We start from the raw sequence: 18388 nt of genomic DNA on the forward strand, positions 1-18388 counted from the left end.
GCAAATGGGCGACCTGTTCTGTAGCGCTCTGCCTAGACTGCAAGAAAACAGCGTCAGGCAGTGAAGCAAGCTCTCTCCACCAGATGCTTTTTCTTCCTCACACATCTGCTTTGAACTTCAAAAAGCCTGACGTCCAGAGCAAGGTCTGGGATATTCTAAATTGCCTAATAGAGCAAAGGCATTCAAGTCTTACCAAACTTCCCTAGTGTGGTGCCAATGCAATTATATTTAAATACAAAATTCAGGTTATTTCCAACACTGTGACCTCTCTTTATTCCCCAAACGTTAAGGTGGTAACTGCTCATGAATTAGCCAAGAAAAAAAAATACATGGAAATATAGTCAATTTAATCATGAAAGTAAAGGATAAAAATACTGTGTGTTGTTTTTTAAGGCAAAATTTTGATGATTTCAAACTGCATTATTCTCTCTGAAAATATAGCCTGCTTTAAGGAAATGCAACACAAAAAAAATTGAGACTTACAAAGCAAGATAAACTGGGTATAATGATTGACCACATTAAATATTTTTCTATTGAACAGTTATCAATAAAGTGTCTAGAGTTTGCTGCTGCTGGCTGCTAAGTCACTTCAGTCGTGTCCGATTCTGTGCGACCCCATAGATGGCAGCCCACCAGGCTCCGCCATCCCTGGGATTCTCCAGGCAAGAACACTGGAGTGGGTTGCTGTTTCCTTCTCCAGTGCATGAAAGTGAAAAGTGAAAGTGAAGTCGCTCAGTTGTGTCTGACTCCTACCAACCCCATGGACTGCAGCCCACCAGGCTCCTCCGTCCATGGGATTTTCCAGGCAAGAGTACTGGAGTGGGGTGCCATTGCCTTCTCCGAGATATAGAGTTTAGGAGTTCTTAAAGTAACTCAATGTCTAGAAATTCAGTCTTCCTTTACTCTTTTCACAAATAAACAAAAAAAGGAGGTGCATTTACTGACACTTTTTTTTTTTTTTGCCCAAACTCATGGCATATGGGATCTCAGTTACCCGACCAGGGATGGAATCTGTGCCCCATGCAGTAGGAGCATGGAGTCTTAACCACTGGACTGCCAGAGAAGCCCCTGACACACTCTTCTTAATAACAATTCAAATCAGTTACTAGTTCAGGATAGCTTGAGACACTCAGCAGGAATTGTCTACTATTTAAATTATAAAATGCTTTTGAAAAGAAATCTTATTTATTTTAGTGTATATCTTAACTCAGTAATTTAATATACTATTAATAATAATTTAACAAATTATTTCTTGTTGGAGGACTTCAGGGAGGCAGGAGAAAAACTCACAGTGATAATTTTTCATCTGCCAAGCATTGCATTTCATGGTGGAATTCAGCAAAGCCTGGATGGGGATCTGGGGCTCAGAGAAGGGAGGTAACACTCTCATAATGGTGGGAGTATGACCATTTGGAAATACACTGCTGTAATTTGTGGTAGTTACGGTCTGCAAGTTTGCCATGAACACTGAATTAGCAAACACTGAGCCATTGCTCCCAAGGGAAATACCAGGTTAAGGTCCTGCAAGCCTCTGGTCACAAAATTTTCAAGAAGTAACCTTATTTGATGTGTATTTTCTGTTTAGAGACACCTTATATAACACACGGTGGTTTAGTCGCTAAGTCATGTCTGACTCTTGGGACCCCATGGACTGTAGCCTGCCAGGCTCCTCTGTCCATGGGATTCTCCAAGCAAGAAATCTGGAGTGGGTTGCCATGCCCTCCTCCAGAGGATCCTCCGGACCCAGGAATCAAACCCGGCTCTCCTGCACTGCCGGCCGATTCCTGCACTGCAGGCATGTGCTTTACCAACTGAGCTATGAGTGAAGCCCCTGTAACATATATTTCTTATAGATAATTAACTTTGCCCAATATGCCTTTATAATAATATACTAGCCAAGAAGAGCTCAATACTTTCTTGACCCTGGATGACCTGGCCACAAGCTTCTTTGGCTTTCAGCCTCACAGCAATGCTTTCCCTTATGCTCTTTTTATCATTTGTCATCTACTGACTCCATGAGTTCTGCTACTTTTCCAGCTCAAATTTTCCCCCACTCTGCTCATGCCCACAAATGACTGGGAAAGTGCTGGGAGTCCTGGTCTTTCAATTACAAGTAAATTTCATCAAGCAAGAAGAGTCACAAATTTTCATGACTCTGAAAATAATGAGGATAGACTCCTTTTATCAAAATGACATACACTTTGACCGAGCAATTCTACTTTTAGGTAGAGTGTACAGATATGCCTTTGTATGTATAAAATAACATCTTTACACAGATATTCACTAAAGTAATTTTAATTAGGAAGAAACTGGAAATATTAACAGCACAGTTGCCTTTTGGTGGGAGCATATATGAACAACTATGGTACCCTATTCAGTGGAATACTATGCAGTAATTAAAAAAGAGAAAGCTCTACGGGGATGATATGGAACTATCCACACTAAGTGTTTTTTCAAACATTTTGCCAGGAACCACAATAAAACTAAAGCAAAACAAAAAGCCCCCTATACTGTCACTGAGTGTGTGGGTTCTTTCTATTCTGTGGGCTCTTTATATTCTATGTGCTACAGTGAAAAGATTCTGCTCCTGACTCACTAAATTAGACCTCATTAATGTGACATGCTACCGTTTGGAAAAAACTCTAATCTACAAAATATACAGTTTATCTAAAACAAAAGACAAGGTGAAGAAAGATGGAAAAAATGATGCTGCTCATTTCTGTGAAGGAAAATAAAAGGGCACCATGGATGACTCATGTTTGTAAATACATGGGATCTCTCTGGAAGAACATCAGAGGAACCAGCAACAGTGGTTATCATGAGAGAGGCAACTGGTGATTTAGGAAGCTGAGTGGGGGGCAACCTACTTTTCACCACACGTCCAGCAGCTAAGATGCTGCCTTCCAATGCAGGGGGAGCAGGTTTGATCCCTGGTCAGGGAAATAAGATCCCAGTTGCCTCGCAGCCAGAAGACCAAAACCTAAGACTGAAGCAGTATTGTAACAAACTCAATTACATAGAAGAAAAGCAAAGATGTAAGTCCTACTCAGTAAAGGAGCTGTATTTCTTACCACTTGGTGACACCAAGAAGTCTATAACGTATTTCTGGATTTTAGGGACTAAAATGTCTTCCATACTAAAAAATTGCATTTTATGGTAATAGTATTAAAAACGATTCTAATAGTAATACAATTAATTGGGCAGATGCTATATCCAAGTACCAGGAGTTTTCCATGTGTAATTATTACAGGTAGGGGACCGCGAACTCCAGTAACATTCAGGGTTAATGAGTGGCCTAGAGTGGCGTATCTGAGCCTGAGAATGTGTTGTCTGAAACAGCATTTTGGTGTGGTCAAGCTCAAGCTGATTTCCATTTAAAGAAGCCTCTGGCCTCTTGGTAAGGATCATGCTCCTGTGGTTTTATACCTCAACTACTGATTTGAAAAAAGCTTTTGTGTTTTAGAAGGCCAAAGCCCAAGGGATGGTGGTGGTGTTCAGTCACTCAGCCACGTCTGACTCTTTGCAACCCCATGAACTGCAGCATGCCAGGATTCCCTGTCCTTCAGTATTTCCCAGAGTTTGCTCAAACTCATGTCCATTGAGTCGGTTATGCCATCCAACCATCTCATCCTCTGACGCCCCCTTCTCCTCCTGCCCCCAACCTTTCCCAGCATCAGGGTCCTATCCAGTGAGTCAGCTCTTCATATCCGAAGACTACTGGAAATGCCTAGGTGATGAAAAGACCTTCATGAGAAAATGCTAAGAACACCTAAAGCCAAGCTACCTTTCTGAATGGGTTTAAGTTATGAAAGATGGACACAGGGATTCAGTAGGACTCTTCTCCACCAAATGACTTTAAACACATCCCAGCAAAGCAGCACGATGTGAAATAAGGTCAACACTACTGATCCTGTTCCAGTGCTGGAGAATGGATGAGGTTGGGATGTCCTGTTCACGTGTTCCTCAAGGAAGACAAGCTAATGGCCTTCTGGGGACAGCTGGAATGGATTTGTACATAATCTCAGGGGCCAGACTATCTGAAAAGTTGTTCTGAATGCATTGGAACAGATGAATTCACCTGTGGTATAACATCCCAGAGCAGCTGGCCTACAGCTTAGGGCCCTCCACTGCATGAGACAGCCTTCAGCCCCGGTGCAGGACCTGCCTTCTAGTGACGGTTAAGTCAGCACCTTCCCTGGTTAATACAAGGAATATAAACCACCCCTTAAATGATGCTCCCCCTAGGATACCTCCTTCTCTTTCAAAATGATTCACATGTCATCCTGTTTAAGTAAAACAAAGTTTCCTTACCAGGGTTGCAAGCAAGTGTTTTCTATTCAAACAGATTCTCTTTTCTGACCAGGAAGAAGCCCTCAGCTACCTTTTTTTTTTTTTTTTTTTAAGTTGTTCTCCAATTGTTGTTAACAACCCCCAGCTGCACTGGCTCACACCCATTTAAAACCCCTCTGCCTGGCTTCATATCCCAGACTTTCTTGCAAAGGAAACAACTCTAAAATCAGAACCGTCTTGGGCTGGGCAGTTGCCAAGTTAGCTGCCGCTCCTTAGCCTTAGGTCAAACGGTTTACCCTAGGACATTTTGCACAGTGTTTAAGTTACTCCTTATTGAATAAAGATAAACTCATTTTTTAAAATGGGAAGGAAGAGGAACTGTAAATGGGATAATCTCATGTTACCTCTGTAGATCCCCCCCCCCCACCACCCCCCGGGTAGTGAGGTTCTTTATAATCTAGTTCGGAGTTCATTCAAGGATGCGTTCCTGTCCTGACACGGAATCCTTAAGATTCATAAAATGGATGTCCCATGATTACCATGAAGTAGCCTTGAGTTGGCTTGCTTCCTTGAAAACCTTTCACCACTGAACTGTCTTGGGAACTATGGGGCTGGAGTTCTATAGAACTCCCTCTACGCCAAGCCAAGAAAATAATTCCTCTCTCTTTTCCAGGCTCACTCCATTTGTTCAAGACTAAAGAAAGATGTTGACTGAAAAAGGAAGAGAAGGATGTGGGTCAAAGAGTAAAACAAGCCCTGAAGGATATTCTTTAATTCTCTTCCTGTTTTATCATTTTATTGTGTTAGAAACTACCAGAAATAAGGGGCCAATGGCTGGAACTTGGAAGTTCTCTGCTGAAAAGGAAAGCATTTGGTGAAACAAGTTATACTGAAACATGATTTCATTCATTCAACAAATATTTTTTTAGGCTTTATTTCATGCTAAAGGTGATCTCTATTACCCTGTGAGCGGATAAAAACTGACTATAAAAATCTTTCAAAATGTTTTTCTGAGAGTTTAAGGAGAACCAAAGTAATAAGAATTATATATTCACTAAAATTTTAAGTCTCTGTATTCTTTATTTCAGATGGAAAATTTTTGGTCAAAAGGAAAGACACTATATGTTTAGATTGTAGCTAGAAGCACACTACTCATGATGGAGGAGAATATAACAGATGAAAATAAGTCTATTTGCAATTTTTTAAAGTAAATTAGCAATACTTAACAGTAGAAAAGTTCTGTGATAAAGCAAATGATAGCTATTGATGGTCAACATATCTGTCCTTTAAAAATGAAAGCCAGTTCTGAAAAAATACAAACTGTGTTGCATAGGTTAATGCAACTCAGTTGCTGAAGAGTTTTTAATATCATGTCTGCTTTATTCACTTTGCATATAGGAATAAGTTATTTAATTTTCTCCTTTCCATCTGATCCTTAAATAAGACCCCAAATGCCAGCCTATCTCTTAAGACTACGGTGAAGATGAAATAATCCCCAAACATTGCGGAGGTGCATAAGAAATAAGTTTCCAACCATGATACTGGACTTGCTTACAGAACAAAGTTTTAGTTACATTTTTAAGGCACGGTATTAACATCAGATAACCAGCCATAAGCACTTCTTTCCCCACTACCGGTCTAATAACTATTTTGCCTTCTTTTTGAGGGCTGTTTTTATGATCGCGTGAGCCCGGCAGACTGCCTGGTCACGAGTGCTCATGGCGGCATGTGCCATGAAATGGAAATAAGTGACTCTGCTGGGCCCTGAGAATGAAGGTCCTTTGAAGTACGTGTGTTTATATGTGCTCACCAAAATTTTAATGCCAGTAAAACCAAAAGGCAGTTGGAATTTTAATTTACAGTAAAATGACCTTTTATCTTTTTAATGTTCCAGGAAGCATCAATCTAACATTTTTTAAGTCATGGCAAGCTTTCGTAACAGTGACAAGAAGAGTACTCAATAAAGAACATGGGCTGTTTTGGAAAGAAAGTGGGAGAGAATGCCACATTTCAGTTCTAATTGGGAGCTGAAGCACAGTTGATTTCAGAGAGCAAAGTCTAAAGTGATAAAGCAACTCATTACCCTTTCAAGTAATCAGGTAAGAAACTTCAGAAATTCTCAGAGGAGAAAACACCTGCTGTACCATTATATAAAGTTCAGACAGGCCCATTTGGGGGCTTCAAAGATAAGGGTAAATGGGCAGTTTCTTAGGCTGGGCGGTGGGTCCACAGGTGTTCATTTTATTATAATCTTTATAACTTACAAAGTTATTACATTCTTCTTTTAAAAATACATAAAACATTTCACAATAAAGATGAAAAACAAGGGGGAAAAGTAGCTGGTCAAGCAGAAATAATATGTACAAAATTTAATAATCAGCACCATAAACATACTCCGGGACAGCAGAGAACCTGAAGTTATTACTCTCTGGGTAAGGCGAAGGCGACTTGATGGGAAAGGAACAGTTATCACAGGTGCTCATCAGACGGCCAGCCTTACACTGAGCTGTGGGCCTTCCATCTGTTTAGGAAGAGGAACTCCAACTGATAGGCTTGGTGAAAGATTGCTGGATGAACAGGCAGCCTTTTCACCCCTACTAGCCCCTCTGCCTACTATCCTGAATTGCTTAAGGTTTTCCTCAAATATAAGGAGATTGCTTCACACTGTTCCTCACACTACTGCTTCCTATTAACTACTCTAAGGTAAGACCCCTGAACTCCACGGGATCTGCCAGGTTCCCATCAGCATGGAGAGGGTAGGCTACATGGGAAAAAATGCACCCAAACAGTGTGACTGGTTGTTCACATTATATACTTGCATATATTCTAATTACTTCTATTGACTCAAGCTTAAAATGGAAAAGAACTAGTATTTTCCATTGGAAGGTTGATGTGCCTTTGTTTACACAATTATTAACCATATTATACTATACACAGCAGCTTCAATAAAGTATTTCTGTAGAGGCCTGGAAAACACATGGAATTGTACATTAGCAGGTAAAAATATATTGGTTTTTTCCTCTAAAAGCAGAGAGAAAATTAATTATTCTCAGCTGTTTCATTCCAGGGACAAGCATTTGCTTTGTGTTAAAGCAGTGATTTGTAGGCTGGGCTTTGCCAGCATCTCCTGATGGGGGGTGGGAGGTGGTGGGATGGGTGTTGCAAACACATTCACGTCCAAACTGTCCTTTTACAAGGCTGTTTGCAGAGGCTGTCTTCTGGGATCCAATTAAACTGTCTCCAAATATCCTTGTTCCTGGATACTCATCATTATCCAACATTTCCGACCCATCTTGTTTGGTTTTTAAGAGCATGGGAGGATATTTTCTGTGACATTTCATTTTTCTGGCAGAGTGGTCAATTTCTTTAAAAATTTCTGCTACAGAGTCAGTAAAGAAATTCCATGTGGCACTTAATTTATTCCTCCAATAGTTACTTGGAGCCTACAATGTAGGGTGGGTACAAAGCTGGATTTGACACAGTCCTTGTGACACTGTACAGGAGACAGAGATCAAGACCATCCCCATGGAAAAGAAATGCAAAAAAGCAAAATGGCTGTCTGGGGAGGCCTTACAAATAGCTGATAAAAGGGAAGATATAAGCATCTGAATGCAGAGTTCCAAAGAATAGCAAGAAGAGATAAGAAAGCCTTCCTCAGAGATCAATGCAAAGAAATAGAGGAAAACAACAGAATGGGAAAGACTAGAGAGCTCTTCAAGAAAATTAGAGATACCAAGGGAACATTTCATGCAAAGATGGGCTCGATAAAGGACAGAAATGGTATGGACCTAACAGAAGCAGAAGATATTAAGAAGAGGTGGCAAGCATACACAGGAGAACTATACAAAAAAGATCTTCACGACCAAGATAATCACAATGGTGTGATCACTCACCTAGAGCCAGACATCCTAGAATGTGAAGGCAAGTGGGCCTTAGAAAGCATCACTACGAACAAAGCTAGTGGAAGTGATGGAATTCCAGTTGAGCTATTTCAAATACTGGCAGATGATGTTGTGAAAGTGCAGCACTCAATATGCCAGCAAATTTGGAAAACTCAGCAGTGGCCACAGGACTGCAAAAGGTCAGTTTTCATTCCAATCCCAAAGAAAGGCAATGCCAAAGAATGCTCAAACTACCACACAATTGCACTCATCTCACACGCTAGTAAAGTCATGCTCAAAATTCTCCAAGCCAGGATTCAGCAACACACGAACCATGAACTTCCAGATGTTCAAGCTGGTTTGAGAAAAGGCAGAGGAACCAGAGATCAAATTGCCAACATCCACTGGATCATGGAAAAAGCAAGAGAGTTCCAGAAAAACATATATTTCTGTTTTATTGACTATGCCAAAGCCTTTGACTGTGTGGATCGCAATAAACTGTGGAAAATTCTGAAAGAGATGGGAATACCACACCACGTGACCTGCCTTTTGAGAAACCTATATGCAGGTCAGGAAGCAACAGTTAGAACTGGACATGGAACAACAGATTGGTTCCAAATAGGAAAAGGAGTACGTCAAGGCTGTATATTGTCACTCTGCTTATTTAACTTCTATGCAGAGTACATCATGAGAAACGCTGGGCTGGAAGAAGCATAAGCTGGAATCAAGATTGCCAGGAGAAATATCAAGAACCTCAGATATGCAGATGACACCACCCTTATGGCAGAAAGTGAAGAACTAAAGAGCCTCTTGATGAAAGTGAAAGAGGAGAGTGAAAAAGTTGGCTTAAAGCTCAACATTCAGAAAACGAAGATCATGGCATCTGGTCCCATCACTTCATGGGAAATAGATGGGAAAACAGTGGAAACAGTGTTAGACTTTATTTTTTTGGGCCCCAAAATCACTGCAGATGGTGACTGCAGCCATGAAATTAAAAGACGCTTACTCCTTGGAAGAAAAGTTATGACCAACCTAGATAGCGTATTCAAAAGCAGAGACATTACTTTGTCATCCAAGGTCTGTCTAGTCAAGGCTTTGGTTTTTCCAGTGGTCATGTATGGATGTGAGAGTGGGACTGTGAAGAAAGCTGAGTGCCGAAGAATTGATGCTTTTGAACTGCAGTGTTGGAGAAGACTCTTGAGAGTCCCTTGGACTGCAAGGAGATCCAACCAGTCCATACTAAAGGAGATCAGTCCTGGGTGTTCTTTGGGAGGACTGATGCTAAAGCTGAAACTCCAAGATTTTGGCCACCTCATGTGAAGAGGTGTCTCATTGGAAAAGACTCTGATGCTGGGAAGGATTGGGGCAGGTGGAGAAGGAGATGACAGAGGATGGGATGGCTGGATGGTATCACCGACTCGATGGACATGAGTTTGGGTGAGCCCCGGTAGTTGGTGATGGACAGGGAGGCCTGGCGTGCTGCAATTCATGGGGTCGCAAAGAGTTGGACATGACTGAGCAACTGGACTGAACTGAACTGAACTGAACTTGCCCTCAAACGACTCACAGTCTGGTGGTATGATACTCATGTTAGGGGAAACACAGACCTAAACTTCCCATCCTGGCCAGGCAAGATAGTCACCACAAGCAGGAGTTATCTTACTGGTAAGGAACATGAAACTAACAAGCGACCACCAACCAGAAGAATTCAGGAAAGGTAAGGAGAGAGGAGACCCAGTCCATTTGTCCTGCCAATCTTCCAGAACCCTCCTCACTGGAATCCATCTTGGCTGAGCGATGCACCTGCCACCAGGAAGGACCCTGAGTCAGAGCAACTGGCCAAAGACAACCTGGAAACTAACTCAACTGTCATAAAACCCAAGACTGCAAGCCACGTGGCAAAAGCAGTTCTCCTGGGTTCCCTTACCCTGCTGCTCTCCACCCTGGCGCCCTTTCCCAGTAAAGTCTCTTCTTTGTCAGCGCATGTCTCCTCAGACGATTCATTTCAGGAGTTAGACAAGAGCCCACTCAGGCCCTGGAAGGCGTCTCAGATGCAGTGGAACTTTCTTTAAGCTATTTCCAAGCCCTGTACCCTCCACATGAACCACTGGGGCTCAAAGACCTGTGCTCGATTCCACTCAAATAACTGAATTTAGAAAAAAAGATTAAGAAATGCTGGCCTAGCAGGAATGGCAGGCATTCCAGTACGTGTCTAGAATGTCACGGTGACTGCTACAAAGGTTGGAGATTACACACTGCAAAAAGCACACAGAGAAGGGACAAATCACCTGGGGAGAGGGCTTCCAAAGGATTCCAGGAGGTTCCTCTCTGGGCCGGGTCTTAAAGAAGGAGTTTCCTAACACAGGTAAGAACAGCATGTGAAAATTAATGGCAGAAAGATACGACCCTTGGAAGAAGACCAAGCAATCTTCAGTTGCCAGAACTGAGGTCAGTGGAGATGAGCAGAGGAGGAGGAGTGCGAGTAGGAGGTGACACTGAAAGCTGCTCCAGCACCAGATCAGGCTGGGCTTTCCCTGTCAAGTTACTTTCCATTTCCCATCTATCTTCTCAGGAAAGAGGATGGAGTGGGTGTGAGTGTGTGTGTCCTCATTGAAGAATTAAAAGTAGGAGCATGGGAGTAAGAGACACAGGTTTTGCTTTATTTTAGGATACATAGAAAGTTATTATATAACACAAAAAGTTATTTGAATGTTAAGCTTAAAACAAGCAGTACACCAGTCCCATATACTTCTGTGGTTCTTTTTTGACCACCATCTCTCTAATGCTGGAGTTGGTGCGGCTCTCTAAGACACAATACAGTCAAGGTCTCATTTTTGCCCTTTCTGCCTCAGCACAGTCAGCTTCTGTGTCTCTGAGCCATGGTAAGGTTCCCTGTGTCATAGAGGGACAGAGGTCTAGAGGCAGGATAGAGGTGGGAGATGGATAGAGGTGGGGAGCCTAGAGGTTGCGGAGGCTTAAGAAACAGTCTGGGAAAGAGGGATTTGGGCATGCAAAGTAAGGGGGCACTGATCACCTTTATCCGAGCAGAGAAGTGGGATCCACTGATGTACCTGGAAGTCCTGTGGCCTGAGCTGCCTAAAGACGTCACAGAACACCTGATTCATCCCTGTAGTTCTTTAGACAAACCAGAGGACCATTTGGCAGGGAGAGCATTTCAGAGGTTGATTTGTTATCTATCACTGCATAAATAGGGGCTTCCCTGGTGGCTCAGAGGTTAAAGCGTCTGCCTCCAATGTGGGAGACCCGGGTTCGATCCCTGGGTCGGGAAGGTCCCCTGGAGAAGGAAATGGTAACCCACTCCAGTATTCTTGCCTGGAGAATCCCATGGACAGAGAAGCCTGGTAGGCTACATGCACGGGGTCACAAAGAGTCGGACACGACTGACCGACTTCACTACTCACTGCATAAATTACCCCCAAATCTAGTGGTTTAAAATGACAAACATTTTATTATCTAAGTTTCTGCAGACTAGGAGTTCAGGAGTGTCTGTGCTGGGTGGTTCTTTTTCAGCATCTTTCATGAAAAGACCCTGATCCTGGGAAAGATTGAGGGCAAGAGGAGAATAGGGGACAACAGAAGATAACATGGCTGGATATCATCACTGACTCAATGGACATGAGTTTGAGCAAACTCCAGGAGATGGTGAAGGACAGGGAAGACTGGCTTGCTGCAATCCATAGGGTCACAGAGTGTCGGACACGACTGAGCGACTGGACAACAACAACAACAACATGAGATTTCAGTCCAGAAACCTGCTAAGATCCTGTCATCTGCAGGCTCCCCTGGGACCAAGGCTGTTGGCGCGGAGCCCCAGTGCCTTGCTGGTAGTTGGAAGGCGGTCACAGTTCTTTTGCCACAGGGACCTTTCCGTGGTGCTGCTTGAGTGTCCTTGTGACATGGTAGCTGGTCTTTCCTGGAGTGAGTGAACAGCGCCTTTTCTGACTTCGCCTTGGAAGTCACAGACTGTCATCCTGACATATGCTTATGCATTGGAGAGAGTCACTGGGGAGGGAATTAAACTCCCTTTCTCTCAAACAGTTTATGGACAAAGCACACATAACAAAGTCATGCAAGAGGACTTTGAAAGTTACTCTATAGCTGGGATTCTCCAACTGTATTCCTGAATCAGTAACAAAGGCCAAACCTTGAAAGGGCCTGTTCTTGAGCCATCCCACCCTTGAAGCAGCCCCTGGGGCTCTTGTAATTGATGCATTTGTCAAGAGGAGAAGCTGGGTAATGGCTTCCTGGAAACTCCATCAGGTGGCAATGGGGTTTGATTGAAACTGCGTTTGTGGTGTAAGGGAAATGCTATTGATGATTTTCAGAAAAGAGAGTCAATATGGAAAAAGCTGAAGTTTGAGATTATTTTGATTGTACTATAATCAAAAATTACATATATTAGTATACAAATATACTAAAAAGTATATATATTATGCAAAATAATATACTGTATATATATTATACAAAAAAGTATATGTATATTGTATATAATCATACAAAAAAGTGATACATACAGCAGTTAAGTGGATTTTTTTAATTTAATTTGGGTAATTGTTTTGTTTTGTTTGGATGTATAGGAAAGAAAGACTTCTGAGCCTTCCTGGTTACTTGATATTACCAAACATTAAGGAGCCATGAGTTGATGAAGTTATATTTTCATGAGAATTTTATAAAGTGATAAATGAGAAGTCATGGGCCAAACATGAAGCAAATTATGTTGCAGCCTGATCTGGAGCAATTAACGTGGTAAAGCATAGAAGAACCCACTTGAGTTTGATGTTTGAAACATTCTCCTTTTACAGGCAGGGGCTTATGGCAGATACTTCCTTTCTGATGGGTCTAATCTTCTACTCCTGGGATCTGCAGTGAATAATATTCACATAATCATGACACTACCAATGCTGGTTATTAATTGTCACTGTTTGGAATCAAATTCTAATCAGAGTGTAGAAAGCAAGTAGGCTGTAGAACAGAATGCAATGTTACTATGACAACAATGGTGTGGTTGCTAGAGGTTGAGATGAGGGTTGGGAATCATGGAGGAAGAGGAAAGAAGCTTACATAGTCCAAGGGGTGAGGTATGGTTGGAAGAGATGATAAAAGCTGATGAGTCAGGAAGTAGAGCATTAAAGTTGCAATAAAATTAAATATACAGCTTCAGATTAGAGTTCTCACAATAGTCATGAGGAAAGGTGATGGGGAGTGGTATGAGCTCTGCTCTTAATTTCTTCCCCCAAGGGAGCCACAAGTTACTGACTAATGGAGAAACAGAACAGGAGCACATTCTACAGAATGAAGGTGAATCCCACGAGAACAACCAGAATGAGGGGTTGGCACTCTGGGAACTGGGGAGCAAATGTGACCTTCACATCTTCTTTCTATCCCTCTGTACACATTTACTTTCTCGCCAGTTACTGAACACATGAAAGTTTCTTAAAGCAAAATATGTTAAAACCCACATCACTGGTAGAAGCTGATAGGAGCCTACGTTCACCAGGTTTTAAACTTCACAAACAAATGGCAAGACTTCACTCATTCCATAAAGCAACACTTTACATTTTATTCTTCTCCTTGACGTGGAGAGTAGGAACCAGTGTACGAATGACTACTTTAGTGATAAAAATTAACATGAGCTAAAATTCTATGACTTATCTTTAAATATACCTTTAACTCCAAAAATGAAAGGACAAGTAAAAAAATAAAATTCTTACAATTTCCAGAATTAACTTGAATGGGTGAAAGCCCAGGCTCAGTGAAGAACAGAAACTCCATTCTAGCAGCAGGCTATGAAACAATTTCAATAACTGTCCCCTACCCTGCCTCCCAGGACTAAAGACTTTTTCTGAGTTTTTATGGAATGCTCAGGAACATCCTCTGCATATTTTATTTGATCTTTTTAAAGGTCATTTTAAAATATTTACTTTTATTTATGTATTTATTTGGCTGCGCCAGGTCTTAGCTGTTGCACATCGGATCTCTGATCTTTGTTTCAGCATGTGGGATCTTTAGACGCAGCATGTGAACTCTTTAGCTGGGCCATGCCAACTCTTAGTTGCAGCGTGTGGGATCTAGCTCCCCAGCCAGGGCTGCAACCTGGACCCCCCCTTCCTCCCCCTGCATTGTGAGCTCAGAGTCTTAGCCACTGGACCACCAGGGAAGTCCCTCTGTGCATATTTTAAAGACAAACTCCCTGCTACCTAACTGTGGAAGATATTCAAAGGTTTCAAAAATGATTAGGATACCAAAGAAGCAAGTAACTATTTGCCTCCGTTTAAATTTTTTTTTTTTTTTTTTTGCTAGGAACAACCTGGGTACTAAGTATAGTGGGTGGAAACAGGAAGAAAATAAATATAGCAAGAAAAATTACGAAGTTGGTGATCAGGTGGAGAAAGAATCATTTTCTATAAAAGTGTAGTGTTTCTCCACCCCCCACCTTTGGCAAATGAGAGGAAAGATTTTTATGGAAGTTCTTCAGGCTTCTAAAGAAAAAATAATTTTTATCCTCATAAGAAATGCTAGTTTTTCTATTTTATAGACTCATAAAACTTCAAAATAGGAAGGGACTTGTACTACAGCAATTCACAACAATCATACGATACAGATCAGGTGTCAACCATACTTGATAAAAGGCATTTTATACAAAGAGCTGAACTGCCACAGCCCTCAGAATGACTTGTAGTGCTTATTTAAAAAATTTAAAAAAACTTACAGAAGAATGGATAACCACTGAGAGGTATCACCATACATGACGGACTACTATATAGCAATGAGAGTGAACAAGCTGTCACAAGTAACATGGATGAAGTTAACAGGCGTAACATTCACTGAAGACATCAGACACCAAGGAAACATATTCTATGATCCTATTTATACAAAACACAAAACCAAATAGAACTAATCAAGGTGTTGGAAGGCTGAATGGTTATTAACTTTGAAGGGGTAGAGACTGGGGAGGGTTATAAGGGAACTTCTGGATTACAGCAAAGTTCTACTTTTTATCTACATGCTGGTCACATGGGTGGGCTCAGTTTGTAATATTTTCCAAGCAGTTGCACTTACAATGATTTGTGCACTTTTCTGAATGAGCACACAATTCGATTAAAAAGTCAATTAAAGAAAAATAAGATATAGGAGCCCCTGCTAGCTTATGTGGCACATTCATGCAGACTTTTTAAATGCCCCTCGCTCTGGATAAATGACTTAGGAAAAGGCACCTCTATGGGTAGAGGCTCCCCCACAAATCTGTGCCTCGTCAAATGGAGGGTGGGCTGGGCTCCATCCCCACTGGTGCACTTTGTTAGAGACAAAGCCACACATGTGGGTGGACATCTGCAAATCTGCAAAATATTCATGGGACCCTTCCTCACCACAGTATTATGAGCAGGCAGGGTGGATATCCTTCTAATGTGGAGGAGGAGGTGGCACAGAACAGTGAGACTGATGCGTGCAGGCATCACAGCTAATAAGCCATGAAGCCAGGGTGAACTAGGCCAGTACGTCTTCACATGATTCTGATTCCTTTCGGGGAGGAGAAGAGGAAGAAGCTTCTCTCTGTGTTACTGTGTTTAGTGCGATGGGTCATCTCAAATGCTATGTCAAATAAGGCAGGGGATAAATACACGGTCCAATATTCTTAATATTGGGCTTTAGGAAAGGTGCTAGGTTCTCAGTCCATTTGGAAAACATGCTATAATCATATACCCTGAAATGAATATTTACCTTGTAGACGTTAACCTAGGCAGAGAGGTCAGTGGAATAGCGATATGTATACCTATCAATGGAACATCCTGGCCCACCCACAGGTTAAAATGATCAACATAAGGATATAAATCTGTCCCTGGCTCGGAACAAAAGGAAAGAGAAAGACACCCACACGATGTGTAAGTTTAACTTACCCAGAAGTGTCTGCTTATTTTGGGAGGCGTTAGGCTCTGCAGAGCATCGGCAGGACCGGAGGACAATCACCCCTCCGAGCACGCCGTCTTCACTGGCCAGGAAAGGCGAGCCTAGACACAAACGACCGGTGGTCAGTTTTAGTTCATTTTACTCTTTTCACTCCCAATTTTCATTTGATTATGGGGACAAATGTGTGGGATGGGTAAGATTTTGAAAGATGCCTATTTTTTGATGCTCGCTGTTGTTCATATCTTGTCCAGGCTGGATCGTGAAGGCAGGCTCGAACCCTAACAGACAGAGACAGTACCAGATGCTGCCAAGGAGACATGAGCACGGGTGGAGTGTGCATGACCATATTCAGAATGGAATTGGAAACACTGCCAGATTAAAGGCCCAAAACACAAATACAGCAAAAACTGTTCAGCAGCTCCCTTTGATCAACTCTTCGGGATCACTTACCAGACTCTCCCTGCCGTCAGCGGCACGCCACCAAAAGCTTCCATTTACTACCTTAAATTCAATTTTCAACAAAAAGCCACAAAGTTTATGACAAACGTTTAAAAATGCTCCTGATGGTTTACACAAATAAGGGTGAAGCTGTATTTCTATTATGAGAGTCTGGTGGTTAGGAACGGCCGTGCTTCGGAGAGATCTCACACACTGAACCATTGCGAGCATTTCAGCAACACTGCGTTTTAAAGCCCCTCCTTTTTCCTCCCCAAGGACATCTTCTTCGAACATCTGGCACAGCAAGTGAGCACGTGGAGAACAAATGCAAAATTAACCCAAGTGCTATCAAAGAAAGTCATAAAAATAAAACCCAGCCAAATTGGATTTGGGGGGAGCTTCTGGTTAAACTTAGTAGATTAAACACATGCATTTATCTCCACTCCTTTCCCAAATCCCAGTAAACTGGGGGAAAGGGAAGGGGGAAAAAAAAAAAAGAGCCATGGCCCAATAAGGACAGAGAAAGAGACGAGGGAAAAACAGGAAAACAGACCTTCAGAAAAGAGAAAGAAGACAGACAAGTAGTTGCTCACCTAGCGGACCTGGGAAAGCTGCCGTGGGGCGGGCAGGAGGCAGGAAAAAAGGCTGTTTGGAGTTGGGGGACACCTATAAGAGGCTGTTTGGAGTTGGGGGACACCCAGTTTTGTCATAAAATCGAAAAAGGACCAGAAATTGGAGGCTTCAAGTTCTGGAGGCAGGAATGCAGGGTGCACCTGAAATAAAAGTGGTTGGTTGAGAGTGTCCAAAAGGATCTTCTAGACCAGGGTGGGTAAACTATGACCTGTCTAGTTTACAGTCTATTTTTGTACTGTCTGTAAGCAAAGAACATTTATTTTATATTTTAAAGGGTTTTTTGATTTGTTTGCTTTGCTTTTTTAAGAGAGAGAGGAGAAGGACGAGGAAGAGAAGAATCTGTGGTAGAGACCAAAGTGTTGCCCACAAAGTCTAAAATCTACTCTTCGGCCCTTTACAGAATGTTTGCTGACACTTGATCTCAAGTCCCACATTCCTATCTAGAGAGGAAGTTACTCCTCCCCAGCCCTAGAGGAAGCAGGATATTTACTCTCTAGAAAGGCTGAACCAGAGGGACTGGAGGCTCAGATCACTGGGCTCAGCCCAGGGCAGCAGGGAGGCTCCACACTGAAGTTAGGGGCTGAAGGCGAGCCTTTATGTGAAACAACCAGCTCCCTTCACCCACAGGCTCCACGGACACGAGAAGGCTGATACCTTCCAAGCAAGAGACTGGATCACTCCTTTTCAGTCTCAAGAGTATTTCCAGTCTCAATTCAAACCAATTCAAGACTAAGAACCTACTTGAGAGAACCTAAAAACATCACTTGTCCTTACTTTATGGGGATGGCTTCAAGATGACAAGTGTGACTCACATACAAAGGGTTTTCAGCTCAGATTCTTCGTACTTAAAGAGCATAGCTCAGCTCAGCTCAGTTCAGTCGCTGAGTCGTGCCTAACTCTTTGTAACCCCGTGGACCACCGCAAACCAGGCCTTCCTGTCCGTCACCAACTCCCAGAGCTTGCTCAAACTCATGTCCATTGAGTCAGTGATGCCATCCAACCATCTCATCCTCTGTCATCCCCTTCTCCTACTGCCTTCAATCTTTCCCAGCATCAGGGTCTTTTCCAGTGAGTCAGCTCTTCCCATCAGGTGGCCAAACAACTGGAGTTTCAGCTTCAGCATCAGTCCTTCCAATGATCACCTAGGACTGATCTCCTTTAGGATGGACTGGTTGGATCTCCTTGCAGTCCAAGGGACTCTCAAGAGTCTTCTCCAACAC

General features: G+C 42.4%; 1 protein-coding gene across 5 annotated transcripts in view; it reads right to left on the minus strand.

Annotated features, from left to right (window-relative positions):
- TASP1 (taspase 1) overlaps positions 1 to 18388 on the minus strand; it is a 273068-nt gene that overhangs the window by 30710 nt on the left and 223970 nt on the right. For all 5 annotated transcript variants that reach the window (XR_006055806.1, XM_027976480.3, XM_042230423.1 and 2 more), the window contains one exon: positions 16088 to 16198. Coding sequence is in view for 4 of the 5 variants with exons in the window: in XM_027976480.3 (XP_027832281.1) it covers positions 16088 to 16198 (111 nt within the window). In the remaining variant the exon portion in view is untranslated. The remainder of the gene's footprint in view (positions 1 to 16087; positions 16199 to 18388) is intronic.

This window comes from Ovis aries, chromosome 13, assembly GCF_016772045.2.
Source record: "Ovis aries strain OAR_USU_Benz2616 breed Rambouillet chromosome 13, ARS-UI_Ramb_v3.0, whole genome shotgun sequence".
In the NCBI taxonomy this organism is placed as follows: domain Eukaryota; kingdom Metazoa; phylum Chordata; class Mammalia; order Artiodactyla; family Bovidae; genus Ovis; species Ovis aries.